Genomic DNA, 27,664 nt, shown 5'->3' with positions numbered 1-27,664 from the left:
GTGTTTCATAATCTGTAGCTTCATATAAATATGTCTCAAGGTTAGAAGTTTAATTTTATAAATTGTTTTGTAATGCAACATATAAAATTAAGATAAACTAAATTCTAATTTGACACATATCAGATACCTAATTCATCTTTTATCAGTGTTCAGATGTCAGATGGTACATATATTAATGTGCTAAAATGTTTTTCAGGTTTTTATTTTATACTTTACTTTTTAGTTATGTTTTATCTGGGACTGCCTGATTAAAAACCAAGAGTATAGAGTTCTGATCTTCAATAAGAAGTTGTACTTCACATGACATTTATACTGATGAAAGGGAAAAACTAGCTGTTAGAAAAACAGAGATCTTGATGTGGCAATTGAGAACAACAGATCTTCAGAATATTTTGAAGTATGCAAATGAGCCAGTTTCAGTCTCCTTGTTGGACCCTTGGGGTTCATAGTAGAAACATTTTGTTTCTCTTTAAATTTAGCATTGAGGCCTGTGAAATCTTCACAAATTTGTGAGTTAGTAGCATATGACCAGGATTTAATTATCCTGTGTCTTTAAAAAAGCATGTTAAGAATACATGTTAAATTGGCATCAAGCCCATCTACACCCAAATTACAAAGTAATGAAATTGCAAATTCTTTTTAATATAATATTGACTATTTAAGGTATGGATCTTTTGAACTACCAGTTAGCTGCAAATGGGAAATACTAATAACTTTAACTAAAAATGTAAGGCTTCACAATAGTTGTGCAAAGCTTTTGACATCTCTGAAACTCAAGATAACTCATCTGGTTTGATTTTCCCATTTCTCTGGTAAGATTGCTGGTAGGAGTGTTGCCTCTATCCCTAGGAGACAGCAGCTGCAGATACAACTTAGCGGTGAGGACGAGGATGACTGTGCTGTGCCCTGTCAGTAGGCTAAGAAGATGGAATTGCTCTGTCAACAAAAATGTATATAATTTGAAAGCTAAGTTTTGAGACTTCAACTATACTTAATTTAGAGCTTGCTAGGTGATTGCTCTTGAATTTTTGAGGTTACATGACTGTAAGATGATAGCTATAATGCCCTAGGAAGTGGTAATGAAATTTTTTAAAAAGATAAACTATCTTGATAACATTGCTATGGCAGAAAGAAAATTTATATAGATAGACAAGTAACTATTGAAAGGTCAGAATGGCAAATAAAAGGTCATACTTGCTAAATCTGGGAGATTTTTATTAAAATTCTAAGTAAAGAACAGTTCCTCAGGGCAGAGTTTCTAAAGCTGGCATTAAATCTAAGAGGGAGTAGCCTCCTTTAAAATTGCATGCAACCTCTTCTGTGTGCATCTGGATGGATGTTTCATTTTCGTTAGGTTCTCTGTGGACCGTGTGAACAGAAGAGCCTAGCCTGGAGAGCTCTGTCTCCAGTGGGGTGCAGGACAGCGCGTCTGGCACAGACACTAAGTGAGAAGGCTTCACAGAACAACTCACCCTGTTGAGCTCAGCGTAAAGCGAAGTAGACATACATGGGAAGGACATAGTTTGATTCTGTGAGGGCAGCAATATAAAAAAGGAAGGCAGAGTCCCAGACTGCACTGTGGCAACTGGATGTAGTTAGAAAAGGAAACAAGCCAGATAAGGAAGGAGACGGAGAGAGACCAGGAAAACAGAATAAGCAGGGAGAGTTGTTTTAAAGAGCAATTTAGTGTTAAACATAATCGAGAGGTTACAGAAAATGAGAACTGAGAAAGATGATGGCTTAGCATGAGGAAATTATTGGTAACTTTAAACCAATTTCAAGTGGAATGGGAAACATAGAAACCATATGAAGAGACTGATGGATAAAAAAAGAAAGGAAGGGAGCGTACCCTGAGTCAACCCCACCAACAGAACAGCGACAACCACGACAACCACGTGGTAATCATGATTGAAGTAGTAGCTAACATTTTTTAGTGTTTTTATGTGTCAATTACTATCCCAAGTAACTAACTGGATTTCTTTTAATCTTCACACAAACTCATGCGGTATATTCTTCATTTTTGGAACAGCAAATGGAGGATTTAAGGGTTATATAGTTTTCTAAAGGTTACATAGCAATTCTGACAGACTTTGACCTCAAGCAGGTTAACTTTTTTTTTTTTTTCTTTTTTCTTTTTCTGGCTCAGCCCACCCTGAGGACTGAGCTGGTGCTGCATGTAGTGCTGGGGATCGAACCACGGTCCCTTGCACCTTCCTAACCTTGCCTAAAGCAGGCGATTTAGACCACTGAGCTGTCTCACCGGCCCAGCAGGTTGACTCTTGAAGCTTCGTTTGTAGAATCATCCTATTAAATATAAAAATATTGAATTCAATCAAAAATGTATGATAAAGAAAAAAGAAAAAAATGTATGAAAGATCTATGTGTTCTGCCATGAGTTTTTGTTGTTATATTTGTAAGACCCCGGGGGTCTTTGAAGGGGATATCCTTCCTGCCCATGGCTCTTCACTTTCTCTGCTTCCTGTCAGGGTTTCTTTCACTGTGCACTTCACCCTGGCCTTGAACTCACTTTGTAACCTATACTGGCCTTGAACTTGCAGCAGTCCTCCTGCCTCAGCCTCCTAAGTGCTGGGATTATAGTCATGTGCCACTATGACTAGCTAGAGACATCTAATTGTAAACACTGTTCACATAGTTACTACACAAAGCACAAGTGGTATGAGAGATGGTAGTACCCAGCAGTAGCTTAAATAATTCATACATTGCTCGGTTAAAAAGAATAATTCTCGTCTACCTGAGAAAATACGGCTTTGTTTTCTAGACCAAACACTGTCATGACAGCCAAACAAATGAGTGGGGGGGGGACTCCCTCCCTTTTTTGGGATAGGAGCGTTCTCTCAATAAATATATTCTGCTCATTAAAAAAAAAAAATGAGTGTAAGCCACAACTATAAGACAAATATATTTTGCAGAATATGAACACATTGTCTATCTTTGTGTAATGTTATGATCTGTATTAGTTTATCTAAACATTCTACCTATGCTCTACATAAATGCAATAGAACTAAATATTATAACTCAAGTTTTTAACAAAAGCTCTAATAGTCCTCAAAATTATTTTTTTTAAAGGGGAGAGAGATCAATACACATCTTAAAAGTCTTATTTAGGAAAGTGTGAAGGTTGCTGTGAGTTGAAGGCCAGCCCTGAGCTATGTAACAAGACCTAGGGGGCAGGGAGCTTCAAGATAATTTTCCTCAATAAGGAATGATATGGGTAAATCAGTATTCAGTTACCTTCGTACATTTTCTGCTCTAAGGTATGTAGTTTGTTGGTTTTTAAATTCCATGCATATGGCCCACCCCTTTTTAATTCTTGCTATAGAATTTGCTAACATTTGTGTTAGATTTGATTATAAGCACTGTGGTTGGCTCCTCAATGTCCCCGAAGACCATGTGCTATAATGGGTTGGTTACCAGTGTGTGGGGCTCCTGGGAAACAGTACAACTTCCAGGAAGAGAGACCTGGCTGGAGCAAGCAGGCCCTGGGGTCTTTGAAGGGGACATCCTGCTCATGGCTCTTCACTCTCTCTGCTTCCTATCTGCCATAGACTGAGCATCTTTATCCCACCAGGCCCTCAGCCACGTCTTTCTGCCTCACCACAGACCTAAAGGAGTGGAGCCAGCTGACCATAGACTGAAAGCTAAGAAATTATGAGCTGTAATAAGCCTTTCCTCCTTACTCTTACATTCTCAATTATTTTGTCACAGAGACAAAAAGCTATCACAAAGCATGTTCATACTGAGACATATCATTTAATCTTCCCCAGAACGTCTATGTTATCTGTTACTTTAACTTGGATATTTATAAGGAAGCTGAATATCAGAGCAATTAAGTAACTTAGCTGAATTTGTACACCTAGTAAGTGAATTAGTTGGTCTGAGAACAGAACTGCTGGCTGAATTCTTTCATAATCTCAAGTGCCTTTACTAAAATCTTGCAGAAAAATCTAATCATCCTTCTGCTCCTGTGACATTCTGCCTGTAAAAAGTCCCTCATCACTTCAAGTAGATAGTTTCTTTAGCTTATCCCTTACCATATGCTGCATCAGTGTAATGCTCGTCATATTATTGGAAACATCCGAATGCTTGCACATGTGTTGTGTTTTGAACAAAAAGGGATATCTTTCAGAAAATAACCACCATATTACCTCTCTACTCTGTAACACTTGGCCCTGCAGCAAAAGTTATAGATGCTTAGTACTTAGTTGATGCAGGTCTTGTCGTGGATGGTAGATGAAATTTCCCATAAGCAGTGTTCTAAGACTATGTGGTGTACCATGACAGATGACTAGACTATGACTATCCTAACCTACTCTAGTCTTTAAGTGGAAGTGAACATTTTGTCTATTCTTCTATATTTGCTCCTATAAGAAACTGTGATGGTCATCTTATATTTGCTGTTCAGAGCCTGGGTAGTAGCCACCCATAATTCTGAAAAGAGGAGAAAATGTCACTTAAAAATCTATAAAATGAAAAAAAAAAAATCTATAAAATGTTGGATAAAATTGTCCAAACTGCTATTAGAGACTGTGTTGACTAGCTGTCTGGTGGACAGTGTGCCATGTGTGTGTAAGAGTAAACAGCTCACTGCTGCCCTGGGTAAGCTAGGAGCACCACAAGAAGGGTGGTCCTTGGAACAAGTAGGACCTGTGAGGGGAATGCAGCATGATCTCGGTGAGGAAATACCTTTCAGTGGTTTCTTTCTATTGAAAACACTGAATTAATCAGTTAGTGAGAAAAATTTGTGAGACTTTAGCAACACAGAGAAACCTAACAGATATGGTGCTAACAAGTGCAAGTTAACATGCATGGAAAACCAAGTACCTCAAACTACTGACATAAATAAAAAACCTCAAGAGGGCGAATGGAATATATATTTATTGTTTTTTGAAATGATTAGTCTGAACTGGTATTACTTTAGGAAAGAGAAAAAGAAATATTTTAAACACTCATCAGGAAAAGTACTATCTATAAAACAAAAGCAAGCCAGGCATTGTGGCTCACACTCGTAATCCCAGCACTTGGGAGGCTGAGGCAGGAGGATCATGGCACGTTCAGAGCCAGCCTGGACCACATAGAGAAACCCTGTGTCAAACCAACCCAGCATAACCCAAAACCAAAGAAAGCCAGAAATGGAGCTATGGCATAGATTAATCTAAAATAACATGGGAAGCCAAAGTCATCATATGTGAATATGTAACACAGAACATGAGAAAAATAACATAAATGCCAGAGATTAAGAAAAAGTATATTTAAAGAAGTAATTTTTTTCATTCTTATATGCAGATCTCAGCAAGTATCCCAGAGCAAACTTAGTTTGCTGAGGGAGTTCTGACAGTGAGCAGAAGCCTGTTCAATGAAGTATTCTCATCAGTCCTTCTCCTGATATCATGGTTCTCAAACTGCCCCATGTATACCTTAGAGGGCCTGTTAGCTACAGACTGTCTTATTGGGCTCTATCTTCAGAGGTTCTGATGTAACAGGTGTTACATCGGAGCCCAGGAACCTAACTGGTCTAAGTTATCCAGGCTGGGCTTGAACTTGAAATCCTCCTGCCTCAGCCTCTTGAGTAGCTGTGATTTCAGGCATGTACCTGTATAGCTAGTTTTTTGTTTTGTATTGTTTGCTCCCAGGGCTCAATCTCTGGGTCTTGTGCTTGCCAGGCAGGTGCTTAAGCCACTCAGCTGTATCACCTGCCCCAGTAAGATATGATTGGACTTGTAGTTCTCCCAAGGCAAAAAACTTAGAAAACTGCATATGATTTGAACACTAATTGTTCATTTAAAAAAAAAAAAAAAAACTGATAGAGGCAAAAAAAAAAAATCCAAAGGCTGATACTGGGGTTATTTTATTTTGGTGAATAATCCTAAATTTTCTCTTCTTTTGTAGACTACCTTGCTAACCATGGCCGGTTAAATGAGTCTGAAGCTAGGAGAAAATTCTGGCAGATCCTTTCTGCTGTTGATTATTGTCATGGTCGGAAGGTTGTGCACCGTGACCTCAAGGCTGAAAATCTTCTGCTGGATAACAACATGAATATCAAAATAGCAGGTAACTGGGATGCAACTGACCCTGAAATGATCTAATGTGAGCCTCTGCCCTGGGCATGCAGAGTCAGCCCTGTGAAGATTCAGGAGTGTTTCTTCTTTGTGACATCATGTTTTCTCTAAGTATAACTTATCTGTCTCCTTAGTCTTAGGTGTAATTTACAAGTAGAGAATAAACTCATTATTAAGAACTGTGAGGCTGCAGCTGGGACCTGAGCAGTGTCCAGATCCCTTGGGCTCTTTGGAGAAGGGGCTCCCTGGGTCTCAACTGTGAGAGATATAAGGACTGGGAAGGGGCCCCTTGCTAGTGATCTCATCTCCCTCTCCCCATTGTGACTGATGGCTGCAGTGTGGTTACCAACTGAAAAGACAAATGGGGTGATGGTAGGAGGAAGAGAACCTTGCCTTGCCTTGATCTAATAGTTTTGGTGTATGCTATAAAGATAAAGGGTAGAAATTATTTTGCTTGCTTTTCTCCCATCCTTTTTAACAATGATGAAAATTGTTATATTTTGTCTTCTAAGTTTCTTTACTCCCATAATCAAAACTCTACATTTAGCAAATATTTTATTGGTCAGGTATTGTGCCATGCTAAGTGCAATATGATATGTGGAAATCATTTCATAGTATATATGTGTGTAAAATCATCACTTGTGCATCTTATACATAATTTTTAGTTGCCAGTTACACCTTAATAAAGCTTAAGAAAAGAATATAATTGCCATCTGATATGTGCAAAACTGAGGATGCAGCGCTGTAGAAAACAGTGCGAGACTTGCTATCATCAGGGTCTGTATAGTGCTGGGAATGTGGGCCAGTGGTAAAGCACTAGCTGGCATGAGCCAGGCCCTGGCCTTGATGCCATAGCACCACAGAGAACTGGAGGAGGATATAAACAACAGAAGTGATATAAGTAAAGGAACATTAATTCTACTTGAAGAGTAGGGAGGTGTCACAGAAGAGGATCTATTACGGAGGAGGCTTGCCAGAAGTTAAAGCAGAAGCAGTTAGGTAGATGGAAATTGGAATGGTAGGAACCGTTCTTGTACTGGTTAAATAAACATCAAATCTGTAAGCATGAGGAAGTGGAAGCAGAACAGCAGCTAAGGACCAGAATATGAAGGGTCTCAAATGCCATGTAAAATATTTCACAGTTTATTTTCTAGATAAATGAAATCTAATCTATTCCGGTCTGAAGATGTGTATGTGGGTAAAGTGCAGTTGGGTTAGTGTGAATAACTTCGCACGTTAGCTGTATGTCTGTGGCAGGGCAGCTCAGGTGGCTGGGAGCTGTGAGTAGGACTGGGACAGGAAGATTTTTGTAGAATCCAGTGCTTAGTACAGCAGAGTACATACTGACCTGAACAGAGCAGCCATAGTAGAAGGTGAAGGCGTGGAAGGAAGAGAGGTTTATTTTGGATAAGGTTTAAGGGAGATATGGCACAGATTAAAAGCTTAGCATAGTTACAGATGGTGGTGTTTTGTTCTAGTATTGAGAAGAGCAGACATCCAGATGAGAGGAGCTGGCCAAGAAATTAATGGTTCACTAGGTAGATTAGATACTTGCAGGACTCAATAAGTTTAAGAAGAAAGCAGCCTGCCCTGGTGTGCTGCATTGTGGTATAAAATGTAAGTGAAAACCTTTGATTTGTGCATTGAACTGAGTGTTCCTGTGCCCTTTCCCATTAGTTTTTGTTTTGGGTATTTGGGGATAGATAATTTTTATTCTCTTTATTTTAAGTGCCAGTTATATATATTTTAGGGCACATAGTGGGTTTTCCATCTTTAGAATTTTTTTTCTTTTTCCAAATGAGATTACTTGAATAATAAAAACCAAATACTTTAGTTTATATAAAAAAGGAGACACATAAAAATTTTATTGGTTTGTCACCTTTTGTTGTGAAAATACAACACAGTAATAGAATATTCCCATAGTTTTGTGGAGTTTTTTAAAGGTGCTTTAGTGCCTATTTGCAGCACATGGTCATTGCATTTCTTTTGTGGAGTCAGTGCATGGCCGGCGCACGTCTCAGCGGTTTTTCATTCCTCCTTTCCACCACTGTTTCTTTTGTCTTTTTTCTTGCCAGTATCAGGGTTTATTTATTTTGTAAGTCTTTATCAAACTAATTATCATAAATACAGATTAACAGCCATACTTAACAGGCCCAGAATCAAAAAACAATTATACTAAATCAGAGTATACTTTTAGATACATTGGCCATGTGACACTACAATGACTTTTTTTTTATTGTCTGTCTCCTATTTTGTGCTGTTTGTTTGTTTGTTTATGTATTTAGTACAGGGTCTCACTACACAAATCAGACTTGCAGTGATCCTTCCTGTTTTTCAGCCTCTCAATGCTGGGATTACAGGCCTGCATCACCATGCCCAATCTCATTCGCTGTCTCAGCAGGCCCCAGGGTTGGGGCCAGCTCGGAGGCCAGGGTTGAACCCCCAGCCCTTGTGTCTGCCTAATGAGGTGCTTTAATCCACTGAGCTATCTGGCAGGCCCCTTGTTTTGTTTTTGAGACAGGATCTTGCCATCTAGTCCATGGCTGGCCTCAAACTTACTGTGTAGCCCACCCAGGCTGACCTCAGACTCTGTAGTCCTTCTACCTCAGCCTCCCGAGTGCTGGGATTACAGTCATGCACCACCACACTGCTCTGTATGTTGGATTTCTCACATAAGAGAAACCATACAATATTTAACTTTATGTGTCTGATTTACTTCACTTAACATTATGGTCCCAAGGTGCACCCATGTTCCTACAGGTGTCTGAAGTTCATCTTTTTTATGTCAGAGTAGTGCTCCATTGCGTATAAATACCACATTACCTTTAGCCATTTATCTGCTGATGAACATCCAGGCTGCTTCAAAGGTCTGCTTGTTTTTGCATCCTTTGTTCTATTCCATTGATCCATAGTCTGGTTTGAATTTTTGTTTCTGTTCTGTTCTGTTCTGCTCTATTCTGGTCTGCGCTGCTCTGTGCTGCTCTGTTCTGCCGGTACCATGATGTTTTTTTCACTGTAGCTTTGTAGTATAACTTGAAGTCTAGGATTGTGGTACTCCTGGCCCTGCCCTTGTTGCCCAGAATTGCTTTTGCTATTTGAGGTCTCTTCTAGTTTCATATGGACTTTGAGGTTGCTTTCTTTCATTCTATGAAGATTACTACTGGAATTTTAATTGAGGTTATATTAAATTTATGTAACCGTTTTGGAAGTATGGCCATTTTTTACTGTGTTGGTTCTGCCTATCTAGTAACAGGGTATATCTTTTCATTTTCTGATGTCTTCTTTTATCTCCTTTTTCAGGGTACTGTAGTTTTCCTTGTAGAGGTCTTTTACTTCTTTGGTTAGGTTAATTCCTAAGTGTTTCATTTGTCATGATGCTATCAAGAAAAGTATTGCTTCCCTGGGTTTGGGGTTTTTTTTTGTTTTTGTTTTTTGGTTTTTTGGCAGAACCAGGGATTGAACTCAGGCCCTTGAGCTTGCCAGGAAAGCACTTATTCCACTGAGCCATCTCCCTAGCCCCCCTGGGTTTATTATTGATGTACAGGAGCACTATTGATTTTTCAGTGTTGATTTTATATCCTGTCACACTACTGAATTTGGTTATTAATTCTAGGAGTCTTTTGGTAGTGGTTTTTTTTTGGGAGGAGCATGGGGAGTACCAGAAATTGAACTCAGGACCTTGTGCTTGCCAGGCAGGCACTTATGCCACTGAGCTATCTTTCTGGCCCCAGGTGAATATTTTAAGGTCTTCTGTGTAAAGTATCATATCATCTGAAAATAATGATAATTTAACTTCTTTCCTGTCTGTGTCCCTTTTCTTTCTCTTGCCTGATCTGGTTAATGTTTCAAGAACTGTATTGGACAGAAATGGTGATAGTGGACATTCCTGTCTTGTTCCTGACTTTAGAGGGAATGCTTTCCGCTTTTCTCCATTTAATGTAATGTTGGCCATTGGTTTGTCATGGGTCAGTTTTATCAGATTAAGACCTTCTATACCAATTTTCTTCGAGGTTTTTTTTTTATCACAAATAGATATTGGATTTTGTCAAATGCTTTTTTATTTTTTGATGAAACTGGGGATTGAACTCAGGCACTTGCCAGGGAAGCACTTATTCTACTGAGCCATCTCCCCAGCCCCTCAAATGCTTTTTCTGCATCTATTGAAATGTTTTTTTTTTTCCTTTCTTCTGTCATGTAGCATATTATATTTATTGATTGGCATATGTTGAAGCACCCTGCTGTCTCAGTGACTTTTTTCTTGTTGCTGGGACAAAATACTGAATGCCCAAAATTAAGGGAAAAAAAGGTTTATTAAGCTCACAGTTTGTGGAAGTTTCAGTCCGTACTCAGCTGGCTCCAAGACAGAGAAGCACATGGCAGAGGACAGCAGTTCATGATGACAGAAAACAGCAAAAAAGCAAGAGCAAAATGGGAGGATCAGCAACAGTGATGCCAAAGGCAGGTCTCTCTCCCTTCCTAGCATTCAGGCTTCTGCCCCAGGGTGGGTGTAGCACTCACAACCATAATCCTAGCAGCACTCACACCCATAATTCCAGCATTGGATCATGCATTAATCACAACCTCTAGAAGCCCAACCCAGTGACTACATGAGGCTTTGGGGGGACACCTAGATACAAACCATGATACTACACCCCTGGAATGAGTCTTACTTGATTGTGATATATAGTCTTTTTAATGATTAATAGGTTTATTAATCAGTCTTCATAAGAGATTGACCTGTAGTTCTCTTTTTTGATTGGGTCCTTTTTTGGTTTTAGAATTAGGGTAATGTTTCCAGGAATGATTTGGGGAGTACTGCTTTCTTTTTACTTTCATTGAAGAGTTTGAGGAGTATTGTATTACATCTTCTCAAAGTTCTTGTAGAATCTGACAGTGAATCTCTCAGGACCTGGGCTTTTCTTAGTATCAACTAAGTTTTTTATTACTTCAGTTTTATTGACTGATGCTGGATTATTCAGGATTTTTATATGTTCTTATATTCAGCTTTAGTAGTTCATATGTCTAGTCATCTGCCCATTTTTTTTCTAAATTTTCCGTTTTATTTATCGATTGATTAGTTGGGTTTTGGTTTTTTTGAGACAGGCTCTTGCTGTTAGTTCAAACTGGCCTTGAACTCACTGTGAGGCCCAGGCTGGGCTTGAACTTTCATGACCCTCCTCCTTCAGCCTCCTGAGTGCTGAGATTGTAGTCCTGTGCCCCCATGTCCAGCCCAAATTTTCCCTTTTATTAAAGTACAAGTTCTCAAAAGTAGTTGCCAATGAGCCTTCTGCATTTCAGCAAAATCTTGTGATTTCACCTTTTTTATTTCTAATGATGGATTTGGAGTCTTAAGATTTGTCTAATTTTTTTTTTTCTTTCAAATAACCAACTCTTTGATTCATTGGTTCTTTGTATTGATTTGTAGTCTCAATTTCATTGATTTCTGCTTTGATCTTTATAAGCGCCTTCCTTCCACTAGCCTTGGATTTGGATTGTTCTTGTTTTTCTCCACTTTCTTTTTTTTTTGATACTGAGAATCAAACTCACAACCATGTGCTTGCCAGGCAGGCACTTGTGCTGCTGAACTATCTCCCCAGCCCCTTGTTCTTGTTTTTCTAAGACCTTCAGGTACATACATCATTAGGTTATTTAAGCTCATTCTTTTTCTCTGATGTGGGAGTTCAGCATTATAAACTACCCTCTTACAACTGCTTTTGTTGTGTTGGATAGGTTCTGGTACATCCTAATGAAATTATCATTTGATTATAGGAGCAGTCTAATTTCTTCCTTAAGGGCCGGCCAAATAGCTCAGTGGATTAAAGTGCCTGCAAGCAGGCACAGGGGCTGGGGGTTTGATCCCTGGGCCTGCTCTGCCGGCCCTGTCCCTGGGGTGTGCAGAGACAGCAATTGAAACTGGGCATGGTGGTGTGTGCCTGTAATTCCAGCTCTTGGGAAGCTGTGAACAGGCCGATCACAAGTCTGATCTAATAGTGAGATGCTGAACACCCTGTAGACCCTTCCCTAAAGTACAAAAACAATACTAATAATAATTTCTTCCTTAATTTCTTTGTGACCTATTGATTATTCAGGAGAGTAGTGTTTAATCTCCATATGTTTACATAGTTTCTGTGGTTTCTTTTGCCCTAGATTTCTAGTTTCACTGCACTATGACCTAATAGTATGAATGGGAAAATTTTGATTCTTTTACACTAACTTCACCATGCCTTCTAGGCTTATATGGGATCTTTCTTGAAAGTTCCATGTGCTGCTGAGAAGAATGTGTGTTCTGTTGCTATTGGATGGAGCACTACACAAGTTTATGTCTGTAAAGCCCAACTTCAATATTTCTCTTTTGGTTTTTTGTGTTGGTTTGTTTGTTGTTTTTGTTTTCATTTTTTGAAACAGTCTTGCTTTTGGTGCAGGCTAAACTTACTGTGCACTCCAGGTTGGCCTTGAACACATAATGATCCTCCGCCTTGTCCTCCAGAGTGCTGGGATTATAGGCGTGTACCACTGTATTTTGTCTAGTTGATCTGTCCATTTGTGACAGTGAGGTATTGAGGTCCCAATTATAATTATATTGATTTTTATCTGATATTTTGTTTTCATTGTTGTTTATTCTATGAAGTTGGGTATGCCAGCATTGGCGTATATGTGTTTATAATTGTTATCTCTTTCTATTGAATTGTTCCCTTAATAGTACCAGTAACCTTCTTAGCCTCTTCTGATCATTTCTCCTTAGAAATCTTTTTCTGAAATTAGGAGAATTTGTCCTGCTTTTTCCAGGTTTGTGTGTATAGATTTTTTTAAGTATCTGTTGACTTCTTCCATTTGTTTTCCTTTTATCATCTTCTTTTGGCCTTTCCATTTGGTCTTACTCATTTCAGTTGCCTTTGCTATCCTTTGATAATGACTGAGTAGGAGCTTTTTATTTGTTTTTCTCCAAAAGCATCAGCTATTCTAAAACTCTTTTTTACAGAGAAAACAAGTTTTTTAAAGTCGCAACTTTGTAGAAAGAAGAAAGAAACTCCCAGTTAGCTCTATAGTCCTTTATTACCAAAACAAAGAAATCCACCAAGCTTAAAGAAGTTCTGGCAGACAAGTTAAGCAGAGAAAAAGTAGAGGTGCGACTCACATGACATAGGAATTGTAAAATGCTCGGTCACTGACATCTCAAAGAAAAGGGTGAAAAAAGACAGCAAAGAAATTTGTAAATACCTAAGCGTATAACCAAGTTTTTCCTGTCCGTCTACTATAATTCTCCCTAAAATGTAAGTATTTTAGTGCAGGGTGGCTAATGTTTTACTGTGATATTTAGGTTTTTGTTTTGTTGAGTTTACTGTTTTATTTTTGTTTCTGCATATCTAAACTTCAAGGCCTTCTCATTATATAGAAGTCAGGTAAAATGGCAGATACCTAAAGTTGTTCCCTTTGGTTATGGTAATGTGAAAACTAACATTTAATAGAGTCTTCTCTATGTTCAAGTTCTTTGCTAGGTATGTATGTCTGTCATTTGTCTTCACAGAAACCTTGGGAGCTGCATAGCCATTTGCCAGTTTTAGATGAGAAAGTTGAAATGCAAAGTGATTGGATAAATTGCCCAGGTGACACAGACAATAAATAGCTGACCTACAGTTCAAACTCACATCTTCCTGGTCACTGTTCTGTAGTTTCCAAGCCTTATATGTCAGTGATTCCTCAAAAGGTTCTCACTAACTGAATTTTGGGTTCTGTCATTCTATATTTATACATTTAATGTCCTAGCTTCCTTTCCTCAAAAGTGGAGACACACACACAAAACAGTGTGTCTAAGAGCTCTAGTTTATTTATTTATTTATTTATTTATTTTTTAATTTTTTTATTTTTGGTGGAACCAGGGATTGAACTCAAGCCCTTACACTTGCCAGGCAAGCGCTTATTCTACTGAGCTATCTCCCCAGCCCCAGTATATTCTTTTTTAAATGTTCTTTTATTAGTTCATGTTTGAGGTACATGTTTACTTTCCTCCTGGGGAGCTGGTGCACATACACAATGTCGGAATTCTTTGCCCTCCTCCCCTGCTTCCAGTTCTTACTCCCCTTCCCATTTGCCAAAGATCTATCTCCCAGTTTCCTATTATCTGTTTTTTTGTTTTGCTCATTGTTTATATGTTTGAGACTCAGAGTTTTTCTGTCATCTTCACTACTCTTTACCCCAAATTTTATTAATGTTTGGTGTGTAGCCATTGTGTTCCTGGGCTAAGTGGTGGAGATACAGACTTTTCAAGACAAAAACAGCAACAAGGAGCTTAACTCTGCTCTCACCTCAGGGAGCTAACCAAGGAACAAGTCTTTAAGTAAATACAGCACAGAAAGATCATTGTTTTCAAGGCCTGAGGTTAGGAGAAAGACTGACTCTGAATGGATGGATTGAGGAAATTATTAGCTAAGACTTGATTAACAAGAAAGTATTTGTGGAGAGGTTGGGAGTGGGGCAGGCAGAGAAAATGAGAAGATAGGCTCAGGGTCAGGGTAACTTCTTGGAGCGAGTGGATCAGGGTGTGTAAAAGCAGAGGCCAAAGGAGGCAGGGGGTGTTGGGGGGAACCAGGCTCCACAGCAGAAGGTGATAGATGCTGGTTAGGGATGACAGAAGAGGGGCACATTAGGGGGTCCAGGCTCCATGACAGAAGGTGATAGATGCAGTGAAGATGATAGAAGAGGGGTACATTAGGGGGACTCCAGGCTCCACTACAGATGCCAGTGAGGGATGACAGAAGAGCTGAGGTAGATAGCAGAGACCGCATCACGGATTCCATGTTACAGAGTTCCAATGTCTTCTCTAAAGAATTTCTCTAGTATAATTATTTTTATCCATTGATCTTATAACTTTTTCATGGCCCTGCTTACCTTCTAGAGCACTGTCCTTGATCTCTGAGAATTCTTGACTTTTAAAGAAATACAACACAGGAAAGCTGGAACTCCATGGAAAGAAATTCCAAGAACCCAAAATTATTGCCTTAAATCATAGTTCTTTTCTGCTTCTTTTACTTAGGAAGGTCCCTTTAATTGCTAAATAAGCTCAATAAACTTTGAGCCACTTGTTTCAAAGTTGAAAAGAAGCATGAAACAATAATATGTTTAAATTAAAATATTTGTCTGTTTATAAAACAGTAAATGGAATAGAAGTATCAGGCATGGTTCATTTTAGTAGATATGGAAACCTGGTTTTGACATCCATTTCTAGTTTAGGTTCTTTGCAGTAGATAACGACTTCAGACACTGCAGAGCCAAAGATTCATCCACTCTCGAGTGTGTTCACTGCCTCAGATTCCTCAGGCCTCCACCCCTTGTAAAGTAGTATTAGCGCTAGTACATTTGGTGTAAGAGGCTGAATGTAAATCAGTGCTGGCTTTCAGACTGGGTGTGGTGGTATGCCCCTGTCACCCCAGCACTCAGGAGCCTGAGGCAGGAGGATCGGCATGCGTCCAAGCCCAGCCTGGACTCCATAATGAGACACTGTCTCAAAAACAAACAAACAATTGGCTTTCTAGTAATTATACTATTTCCTCCTTTTCAAGTAGTAAAATAAGGAGCATTTATTTTCCTCAACTTTGCTTAGTCTGAAATTTTTGTAATAAATGCTTAGATGAAAATGTATGAATATTTTGGAGGAAATTTTCAAAAAACAGTCACAGCTCAGCCCTGGATTCATGTTGAGTCCTGAGCTTGGTAATAGCACTGATGGAAGTTCTCACTGTGGTACTTGTAGCTGTGGCCTTGTCTGATTATTTATCTTCTCTGGGACAGGGTTTCTTTATCTGTTAAGTAGAGATTAATTTGTTTTTTCAGGAACACTGTAAGTAGTAGAGATTATTAGAGACAAGGAGGCAACACAGGGCCTGAGGTAGAAGTGTGGACTCTTGAAGCTGGCACTTCACTTGGGAACGTGGTGATTCTGACATCCTTCCTAGCCGCTCTGTTCCCTTGTCTGGAGAGGGGACTGACACAAGTACATCTCTCCTAGGACTATTACTTGAATTAATATTTACACAGAACTTTGAACAGTGCCTGGTTCATTGAGCTACTGTTGAGGAAATTGTTAATTAAGCTCCAGGCATCATGTACACACTTAATAAAAGGTAGCTATTGTTTCCAATGTATAATCAATTCCATGTGAGAAAAACAAAGCCTTAAAACTTTGGTAGTCCCTTCATTGTGTTTTTTTAATTAACCAGCCTTAAAGCTTTATTAATGTAAATCTTAAAAGAAAAAGGAAAGTTTATCACTTATATTGAAAATTACCTCTGCTTAAGGCAAATTAACTTTGTCCTCTGAGAGAACCTTAAATGTAATTAGCAACACGAAATTAGCCTGAGTAAGCTGACCCGTGCCTGGCAGAGCCCCTATCTTCAGGCCCAGAGGAACCTTTCCTTTCCAGTTTAGTGTGGCAGCCCATCGCCTCTGGTCAGTGCCACTGCTTCTAGGCCATTTCCTACCTGCTAGAAGACCTTGAAACAAGGTTTCTATGAATACAATTCCAGTTTTGTGCCCTAGAACTAAAAACAGATGAGGTGAAGCAGATTTTACTGGCAAAATATTTGTTGAAAGCCTTCCATTTGTAACTGTCCTGCTATTCACAGTGTATAAAATGTAAAAAGGGCCTTGCAGGAACAAGCACGGTGAGGCTGTGGCCTTCAGGCCTGTTCAGCAGGAGCAGGCTTCAAGGCCAGAACATGGAAGAGCTCAGTGGACCTGGGCTTTGCTTCCTCCCCTCAGTCACCACCGCAAAGGTAATATTCCATGTAAGTGATAAACTTTCCTCAGTACTCATTGACAGGGGTCAGTGAGTACCACATTGAGGCTTAGTAACAGTGCAAGATCTGAGGTCCAAGCCTAGACCACTGAATCAGAATCTGCATGTTAGCAACTCTCACAGGTATGGTGGTTTGTGGTTGGTTTTTTTTTCCTTTTTTTTTCTTTTGAGACAAGATCTTGCTGTGTACTTCAGGCTGGCCTTCAGTTCACTTATGTAGCCCAGGCTAGTCTCAAACTTGAAGATCATATATTTGCTTCCTGGCTCATTGAGCTCTGTTATTGTTCAGTAGACGGCTGCACGGCCTCTCAGCTGTGGTGATCATTCCGTGGCCACCCTGGCCCTTAGGAGAGAACTGATGCTTGGATGTGACCTGCGGGCTGGCCTTTTCTCCCGGAGGAGCAGTAGAGCCCACTGGCCTCAGTGCTGAGAGGGGCACTGGAGGTGCAGTGGCTGGCAGCACCTTCCCTGCCTCCTTCACACCTTCTTCTCTCTTCTCATGGTGACTGTGGGGTGCGTGCCTCTTCCTCAAGGCTGAAGAGTTTCGTGCTGCTGGTAATTTGACAAAGGAGGATAAATTTAACCCCAAACCATCTGCTGCTCTGTAGGAGGATTATTTTAATTATAAATTAAATACTATAACACACTGCTGGAGATTTAAAATTGCATTGGTCACGTTGATTACTAGAAATTACTTTTTCTTAGCTTGAAGACAGGTTTTCAGTGTTTTATTTCCTTTTTTCTTTTAAAAAGTGACTAATTTACCTAACTGTTTAATTATGACAAAAATCCTAAAAGTGTTTAGTAATTATAATCATCTCGCAACAGTAAACATGGACAAACTTAAACATCTCCTGCATCTTATCCGCAACATGCGGATCACTGTGTTCCTTGTACTCTGAGTATAGGGACCTGCTGCTCTAGGGGTCAGCAGCATGAACAAGCACCACGCTGGGGCTTAGTAACAGTGTGCGATCTCAGATCCAAGCCTAGACTACTGAAGCCAAATCTGCATCTTAGCAACTCCCCCAGGCATGGTGTTTTGTGTTTTTGTTTTGTTTTGTTTTTCTTTTGGGACAAGATCTTGTGTAATTCTGGCTGGCCTTCAGTCCACTGTGTAGCCCAGGCTAGCCTCAAACTTGAGATCCTCCTGCCTCAGCTTCCTGAGTGTTATGATTACAGGTTTGTGCCATCACACTCAGTTTGTGAAAAATGAATAGAGATTATTAAAATAAGCATTTAGCCTGTTAACATCCTACGTATTTCCCTTTACTCAGTGGTGAGGATGTTGTTAACACACCCTCTAATATTACAGAGAAGAGAAAGCCCTCACTTGCTCACTTCTAGTGGCTTAGAGATAAATTAGAAGATTTTTCATTTCCTGCTTAATGTGAAGGATTTTTCCTGGGTTTTATGATAGCTTTGCCTCCAGTTTAAAGTTGGATTAAACTTCTGGTTAGTGGCATCCTTGAACATCTGTGACATAGTGTATCCAACATGTTTGAATATTGCCTAAGTCAGATGCAACCATGGATACCTTGGCAGTCAGCAAGCAGGTGAGGGCCTATTCTTGGTTTCTAAATAGGAAGAGGTACTATAGCTTCTTGGAGAAGTGGCCCCTTCAGGGCTGCCGCAGGAAGAACACAGGGTGAGCTTAAAAGAAAGCTGGTGTCAAAAGATAAGAAAATGCTGAAAATAAAATGAAGAAATTTTAAAAATAGAGGGAACCAAGTTAAAAAGACAGAAGAGTCAACACGACTTAGCTCATGACAGCCAGTGCTGGAATGACTTGAGCATAAAAATAAGTAACAATAGTATTAAATTGTTGTTCAGAGATTAAAATAAGTAGTCATGGGAATATATAATATAACAAAATAGGTAAATGATTACGTAAATAAAATAGAGGATGGGACAGCTCTTCCTGCGAGAAGAGTTAAAATTAATAGATGATATGCTAATTAGCAAGATGTGATCATTCCACAATGCAGACTTGTATTATAAAAGTATACACAGAATAAGGAAAATGAAAACTCACAGTTAGAACACAAAGCAATAATTGATATAATCAACTTCTACCATCAAATGCTGAAACCAGTAGGTAAACAGAGGAGGCGGGGAACAGCCATCCCCCTCCTCACGTGGTCAGAGCCAGGCCTCAGCTGTAATGAGACCTAGCATCACGTGTTCCCTTTTGTGATGCACTGCGATAAGCACACTGCCACTGTGTTGCATTTACCAGAGTTCTTAGGCCTTACTGTAGTCATCACAAGTCATCAGACAGACTCAATTGCATGTACTATAAAATACATGATTAATTCTTTTCAGAATCATGAAAAACAAGGGAAAAGCTGAGGAATTATAACAAATTAGAGAAGACCAAATAGGCATGAAGCTAAATGCATTGTAGAATCCTGAAAAGGGATGAGAACCTGATGAAACTCTAGTGTAGTTTGTGGCTTAGTAATAGTATTAAATCCATGTTACTTTCTCAGTTTGATCATTCTACTGTAGTTATAGGGAATGTTAACATTAACTGAAGCTTGGCGAGAGAGGGAATTCTCACTTAAACTTCTGTAAAAAGTATTTCCAAATGAAAAGTGAAAAAATGTAAAACGGACCTAACGTTGCATGGCATGGGTTTTACAGCAGAGAAATTGCAGGCAGTATGTGTACATAGTAGCCGTGTGTTTAGGTAGTAACTTGCAGATGAGAGAATTAAACCCAGAAGTTACTTCGTTTCCAGCATGGCCAGGCAGGTCTATGTCTGGTACAAAGGAATGTCCAAGTGATTGTTTCCATAATGCTGTCCAAAAGTCAGATAATGGCATGAGGGCTGTTTTTGTTCTGTGTTGTAAGGTTCTCTTCTGTGTTTCTGCAGTGATTAACACATGTGTGACACCCAAATACCGCATTTAATGAAGGAAGGAATGAATTTGGTCAGTATGGTGAAATGCAAATACAGGCAGCTTGCTATGTCTGTGGATTCTGCATGCTGGGATTCAACCAAGCATGGATGGAAGATACTTGGAAAACAGAAACCTTACCTTTGCTGATGATTTAGTCCTGGTGTATAGTTGTGTGTATACTGAAATTGTACAGACTTTTTTCTTTTACACTGTGTTAGGTACTGTATGTAACCTAGAGATGCTTTAAAGTATACGGGAGGATGTATGCGTGTCGTATGCAAGTGTAACGCTGTTCCTTAGGGATATAAGCACCTGTGGCTCTTGACCCAGTCTCTTGTGGAAACTAAAGGACACCCACGTAGCCCATTCCCTTTTGATACATGGTGACAGGAAACAAATCCTGAATTTTCACCTTTCATCCTCCTTCCTCTCCCCTTATTTAGCCATATACATTTGGCAGAAAACTACAGACTAAATAAAGAAAAATACCCAGATTCCTATGAAGGCTTTTACTTTTAGGTGTCTTTCTGTTGCCACTTTTTAACCCTGCCAGTTATTAACTTGCTCAAAAATAGCTGCTTATCACTGTGCTGGGGAAGCACTTCAAGGTGGTGGCTCACAGGGAGGGCTTTGTAGTCTGAGTACTTTCTGTCCCAGCGCTGCAGTGTAGTGACTACCAGTGTGTTCTCCGGCAAGGCATCTAACACTCTCTCTTCACTTCCCTCTAAAATAAGACATCCTCTCAGAATTCTTAGGAAAAAATCTTGTGGGGCATTATGCACACCTGTAATCCCAACTACTTGGGAGGCTAAGGCAGGAGGATCACAAGTTCAAGACAAATTAATGAGTCCATGTAGCACCAGAGCACAGCACACCTGGGTTCCATCTCCAGTACTGAAAGAGAACAAGAGGAGGAGATACAGTGTTCTTTGTGGTGTGCACCTATTAAAGCACTTTCAGAGAAGAGAAGAACTCGCAGTGGGGCTGGAGAGGTAGGGGGCAGAGCACATGCAGGCTCTGGGCTCGATGGGGGAGGCAGAGTGGTGCCCCTGTTACATAAGGGATATAAGCATCTGTGGATCTGGAAACCAGCCTCCCAGAGAGAGGGAGAGAGGATGAGAATGAACCATGCGGCACTCCTGGGTTCCACAGCTCCCCTGTAAGATAAGGCAGGTAAATGCAGTAAGACTGGCAATGACTATCAACAGTTGATCCCACTTATTGAGCACTTACCATGTTTCAATAGCATTATATATTTTTCTGCTTATTTCAATACTTAGAATCTATAAACTGCATTCCCTTTGCAAATGAGGAAACCAAGACTGGGAGAAGTTAAGTAATTTGCCCAAGATTACATGTGTAAGTATCAAACGCAGGGTTTGATCCCAGCTGTCCTGACTTCAGAGTCTTCCTTACCCTTTTCACTGCGAGATGACTAAGTATTTGAAGCTCTCTGACAAGGTGATAAGCAACTCCCACTTACGTGACACTGCCAGCGCTTGGTGAGCTTAGGTGATTTCTGGACTTCCTTAATGTCCCTACAGACTCAAGTTTTATTTTCCTCAGTTACATAAAGAAAAGAGAACTACAAGGCTGCTTAGCACCGCTTTTCTCTTGAGTGAAGGAAGCATTCTTTGTTCTGGTTGCACAGCCAAGACTGAGCCTGGACTCCACAACCACAGCCAGGTTCTCATGGCTCCTGCTCCCTTGCTGTGAGACGCACCAGTAGAGCACACGCCACCACTGTGGCCAGGCTGCCGTGGGGACAGTTCTGTGCTCCGGCCACTCCTCTGAGTTTGTTTTGCTGGGGTGTGGAGGTTAAGAATGAAGTAGTTCTATAAGGCTTCTTCGAGACATTGAAATTTTACAGTGACATTTGGCAGGTATCTTCCATAATATATATATTCAATTTACATATACTAAGTCTCATCCTGTGGTTGTGAGTTACAGTCTGGCCATGACTGTACCTATTCCTGAATACCCAGACACGCCAGAGCCTCTTACGACTCGCATAGTGAGTAAAATTAACCTTTCCCTCTTTAAACCAGATCAAGACATATAGTGGTTGACTCACTTAGGAATGTGATTTCTTAGAAAATGGAAACCTGTACCTCTGTGTGCACTTGTGGTTCATAAGGTAACAGGAGTGGCTGTTCACAGAGGGTAGAGAGAGAAGCTAAGGTCTTGGTGACACTCACTCTGGAAGGTGATGTGTACCACAGAACTGAGGCTACACAGTGAGGGACAGACACGTCTCTGGGAGGGGCGGCCTCGCCCTGTACTTCACAGTGTTGCCCCCCAGATTGGGACTGGCTGAAGCCCTCCCCCCCAAGGCCCTGCTTTATCTCAGCAGCCACAAGCTCCCCTCCGCTTTCCCTAGCCCGCCTGTGTATCTTCTTAGGATCACTATCTCTGAAAGGCAGTTGATGATAATGCTTCCACAGCAGAGCCTTGTTATTTCACATCTGTGCTCCAGGTATCTTACGTTTAATCCTGGCAGCACCCTATCTGCACGGGTGGATTATAGCCACAGGTGAAGATATGCACGCTGAGGAAGTTAAGTAACTGTCCTAGGAGACCTGAAGTTGGAAAGTGGCGGATCCGAAAGTCAGCTCTAGTTTTCCCTCATTTCACGGAAGCTTCTCGCCCCCACTTTCGGTGTCAGCAAGCAGAAGGAATATTTGGCCCAAGGTACTGATGTGCGCCTGGCCTCCGTATGTGAGCGCAGCATGACTTTACATTAACACGTTGGAGCCCCCTAGTAACCTGCTGAGAAGGTCGTGTGTTGTTGCCACTTCACAGATAGAGACTGGGGCTCTCCAAGCCTGAACCAGAGTCCCAGCGCCAGGCAGATGCAGGTCCCTGGTAGGTCATCTTAGAGCTACCCCACATGTCGCATCATACTAGCTGGGTGGAAAACCAGCCCTGCCAGACACTCCCAAGACGATGTGTAACAAATAAGACAGTAGGAGAAGGACTTATCAACTGATGGGAATTTGTTTCCTCAGTAAGAATCGGAGACTGCATAAAGCTATAGCAAAAGAGTAAACTTGGATTTATACCAAAGCTCACTGAATTTTTTGTTCATGTTGAAGGCATTTGAGTGCAGTGTTTTCCGAGTTGGCCGTGTAAGCTATACTGCAGTACAGCTAAGGCTATAAGGAGCAGGCTGTGAACTGTGCTGCAGTATAACACCTCTGTGTTCCACAGTGAGTGAAGGAGTGGCAGCAGTGATAGGTGCCTGTGTAAATGATGTGCTGCTCAGAAGAATGTCTGCCTGCCTAAAGCAGGATGAGACTGCATTACATGGTGATCCCTGTTCATTTGCCTTCACAGACTGTATCGGCCAGGCCCAGTGGGGCATACTTGGGAGGCTGCGGGAGGAGGATCATGGGTGGGAGCCCAGCCTGGGCAACTTAGCAACTTACATGATTGCGTTTTAAAATAAAATTAAAGGGCTCAATGCAAGATCCTGGTTCAACCCCTATACTGTAAAAATAAAAAATAATGATTTTTAATTTTATATACCTTGCTACCTTGGGGTAATGGCTCTCAAGAGCACCCAGCCCCTGATCTATGTTTTACTCATTTGTTTCTTCATCAACCATCAAATAATTGAATTCTGTGATTACCAAATTCACGTGGTTGTCCACACCAGTAGATACTCCCTTAGCCTTAAAAGTTCATAGTTTTACATCTTTTTCCAATCTCTCATCCACTCTTTGAAAGGAAACCTCAATGCATGTGTGTATCCATTCAGTAGTATTTGTTGAATATTTGATAGCCATTGATATCAATGGCTACTACTTGATAGCCATTATGCTAATTGCTAGAGAAACATCACAAAATAGGCATCATCCCAGTCCCCACTGTTAATGTGGCATGGTGTAAAATTTATTACAGAGAAATGCAGTGTAGTTTGAGAGCATAGATGAAAGTAACATTTATTTCCATCCCAATAGATTTCGGTTTTGGAAATTTCTTTAAAAATGGTGAACTGCTGGCAACATGGTGTGGCAGCCCCCCTTATGCAGCCCCAGAAGTCTTTGAAGGGCAACAGTATGAAGGACCACAGCTGGATATTTGGGTATTGCTTTGCTTTGCCGTGTTAAATGCATCTAGAATGGTAATAACTGGCACTTGGACCCATCCTCAGAGCTCCTGGCACTCGACTCATAAACAGCGCTCCATGTCTTCCCCATCCATTGGACTATAACCAGTCAGAGCTTATTGAAATGGAGCCCTACGAAAGAATTTCTAGGGACAGGTGTTTTGCCCTAATATCAGCAATCATTTAAAGTTAAGCATTAAGAAAAAAATGATCAGATTCAGATCATTTAGTTCTTATATTTATTGTAGTAATTAGGATTTGAGCTTTTACTTTACTAAACTCAGTAAATAATAAATCTGGACTGGGATTTTCAGTCCATTTAATTTTAAGCACCCAGGATCGGATATTTAGGAAAATAAAAAATATTTGAAGCTCTCCCTGGAAAGTGACTGCACTGTTGTCTTCCTAGAGCATGGGAGTTGTTCTTTACGTTCTTGTCTGTGGAGCACTACCTTTTGATGGACCAACTCTTCCAATATTGAGGCAGAGGGTTTTGGAAGGAAGATTTCGGATTCCATATTTCATGTCGGAAGGTAACAAGCCATTCATCTTACTAATTGTGCTTTATAGACTTCATGCTCCAAAGAAATGTCTAGGCAAAAGCCTTCCTTTTCCTGAAAGGTTGAGTACCAGATAGAATGACTGAGTCAATTTCAAAGCCTTAAAAATAAGCACGCTTCCGTGCAGGTAAGAAAATTCCAGCCTTCCTACCTGTAACTAAGAATACAAGTTTCCAGGATTAAGAGCAGCAGGTCTTCCTATTTATTCTGTGTATTTAAATCTCCAGGCTTCATTTAGACTTACAGAAACACTTCATAGATACAGGCCCATGACCATTTTACTCTTAAAAGTGTGGAACAGATTTTATAAAATTTTAAATTTTTTAAATTAAAAACCAACTGGCAAAACTCTAGTGAATTACATTGAAAGGCCATAATCCCTGCCTATCTTGTATTGAGTTGTTATCTAGTTAGATTTACTCTTTAGTTACCTTTTCAGTTTTAATCTTTAACTCTCTTGTTCCTACTCAAAATGGAAGCACAGTTGTCCTCTTGGTAGCTAAAAGCATGGGCTCTAGAGCCCAGCTGGCTGGCTTCAACCCTAAATTCAGCAGATCGTAACTCCTCTGCCTTCAATTTCTCATTTATAAAATAGAAATAACAGTATAAATCAAGTAAAACAAATAACAATAGTCTCTGACCTTGGGGTATTTTAGTGATAATTAAATCACTCTGTACGAAGCACTGGGCACAGTGCCAGATGACAGCGTGAAGTTAGCGAATGTGAATGTGATGCAAGGGTGCTGCCCCGCAGAGGGCCAGCTGGGGCTCCAAGGCACCGTGGCTCGGTGTTCGTAGCACGCGGAGGTAAATCATGGCTCACGGACAGTGTTCTTAGTGGTGGCGCCTGCTAGAGAGCACTTTGCCTCACCCACATAGCTGCAGTATGTCAGCTTCAGATGCTGCTGAGCACCAGTTTATTCTTTGCAGCTTAATTTTTTTTCATTAATGGAAATCTAAGCCCATGGCTAGATAATCTTGGTTCAAAATTTCAGTAGAAAAGCTCATTTAACCAGATCACCTTTTCTTTTTAAGAATGCTTGTGAAGTTGACACATGAACGTATCTTTTTTATTTATTTATTCATTCATTTGGCTTTCTACTTTTCAATGAGAAATACAAAGATTAACATCATTGGGCTGGCCTGATAGCTCAGTGGACTAAAGCACCTGCTTAGGCAGAGCACAGCGGCCAGGGTCTGATCCCTAGCATGCTGTGCCAGCCCTGCCCACAGGGCACACTGAGACTAAGATTAAGACTGGGCATGCCTGTAATCCCAACACTTGGGAGGCTGAAAACAGGAGAATCATTATGAGTCCCATCTACATAGTGAGTCCCTATAGACCCTGTCCTACGTACAGAAAAAAAAAAAAAAAAGATTAACATCATTGTACAAAATCACATGAGTCAAGCAGATAAACCTAAAGTACAAAATGATTGTGTGACTTCTGTAACGTTGTGCTTTCTGTAGATTGTGAGCACCTCATTCGGAGAATGTTGGTCCTGGACCCATCTAAACGGCTAACCGTAGCTCAGATAAAGGAGCATAAGTGGATGCTCATAGAAGTTCCTGTACAGAGACCTATTCTCTATCCACAAGAGCAAGAAAATGAGCCCTCCATTGGGGAATTTAATGAGCAGGTTCTGCGACTCATGCACAGCCTTGGAATAGATCAGCAGAAAACCATTGAGGTAAAGTGATCTTAGATTTGACCAAAGATGTTTTAGGATTCATCTGGATGTAGTGACGTGAAGCTCCGTGCTCGCGTCCGTTGTCCTGCGCAGCTAGCTCTGGCACCAAGGCACACTGTACGGTGAGCCCTGACCGCGGCATCAGATCCTACTTGTGCTCACTTTTAGATTGGAATTTTTTACTTTTCCATCCGCCAGGAGTACAAGGGGAGAGTTTATAGAGCACTCAGAAAAGGGAAGGATGGAAATTCAGCAACTACAGTGTAGCATGTGAAGTTTCATATCAGAGTTAAACTTTTTTGTATGGAATGTAAATGTGCAGGTATGGAGCAAGGCCAAGGTCTGAGCAGGAAACAAGAGAAGGCATCAGGTTTAGATCGTAAGCTGGAGAAACAGAAGGGCAGAATCCTGATTTGCAGGTAACAAACCTGGAAAATTCCTCTTAGCTTTTGCCTGTCCTGTGTCAGTTAGCACGTTTACAGTGCATGCACCTGTTAAGGAAGAAGCATAACAAGAACAAGTATCAGCTAGCCCTCTTGGATGTGGAAGGTGAAGGTTCCAGCCTTGCACACTGGCGTGTCCCCTGGTGTAGCAATAAGCAAAACCAGACTGACTTCCCTGCTTTACTCACTGTGCGCCCAGAACTACAGCCGTGAGTAGTGCCCCTGGGCTGTGGTCTTGGCACAGAGGGCTCCGTGGCCGTGGTACCCAGCACAGCGCCCGTGCAAACTGCAGCTAGAGTTACACGCCAAAGGAGCAGGTGTTTCTCTGCTGTGTGAGCATCCTGAGGAAGCTGGAAGGCTAGAGATGTGAAAAATTTGGAAAACAACTTCTATTTTCAGGGTTTCAAAAGGGTGGGACTACAAAAACAAGGGGAAAAAATTACCTAAGAACAGAGACACAGTGTCTCTCAATCTAGCATTCAAATATTGCTCTCTAACCCAAAATAATCACCACAAAGTTCCCCAAACACTTTAGTAATTCACTTCAGAATTTTCAATAATGTGGAACTTGAGTTAAAAAATTAGTACTTCTGCACATGGGACTAACTGAGCTTATACCATAGTTATCACTATGCGTGAGAATCTTATGACAGCTTTAGGAATATCTACTTAAGAAAATGAGGGCCAGCCAAATATCTCAGTGGATTAAAGCACCTGCAAGCAGGCACAGGGGCCGGGGTTCAATCCCTGGGCCTGCTGTGCCGGCCCCAGCCCTGGGGTGCCCTAAGAGGGCAGTTGAGACTGGACATGGTGGCGTGTGCCTATAATCCCAGGAGGCTGTAAGCAGGCAGATCACTATGAGTCCGATCTAGTAATGAAACCCTGAACACCCTGTAGACCCTTCCCTAAAATACAAAATAAATAAATAAAGTAATGGCATTTTCCCTCAGTGCAGAAAAATATAAGTGGACTCTGTCAAGTCAAGGGGCCAAGGAGGGCCAGGGAGATGGCTCAGTAAAGTAAGTGCTTCCCTGGCAAGTGCAAGGACCTGAGTTCAATCCCTGGTTCCACCAGAACAAAAAAA

General features: G+C 40.7%; 1 protein-coding gene across 1 annotated transcript in view; it reads left to right on the top strand.

The window, feature by feature from the left end:
* Sik2 (salt inducible kinase 2) overlaps window positions 1-27,664 on the top strand; it is a 159,733-nt gene that overhangs the window by 105,659 nt on the left and 26,410 nt on the right. Inside the window, exons 4-7 of the mRNA XM_004626118.2 lie at window positions 5,908-6,069; window positions 23,738-23,862; window positions 24,296-24,419; window positions 25,917-26,137. Coding sequence (XP_004626175.2) covers window positions 5,908-6,069; window positions 23,738-23,862; window positions 24,296-24,419; window positions 25,917-26,137 — 632 coding nt within the window. The remainder of the gene's footprint in view (window positions 1-5,907; window positions 6,070-23,737; window positions 23,863-24,295; window positions 24,420-25,916; window positions 26,138-27,664) is intronic.

Source organism: Octodon degus, unplaced genomic scaffold (genome assembly GCF_000260255.1).
Source record: "Octodon degus isolate 3935 unplaced genomic scaffold, OctDeg1.0 scaffold00012, whole genome shotgun sequence".
Classification (NCBI taxonomy): Eukaryota; Metazoa; Chordata; class Mammalia; order Rodentia; family Octodontidae; genus Octodon; species Octodon degus.
Note: the sequence above shows the minus strand (reverse complement) of the source record. Positions and strands in the feature narration are given on the sequence as shown.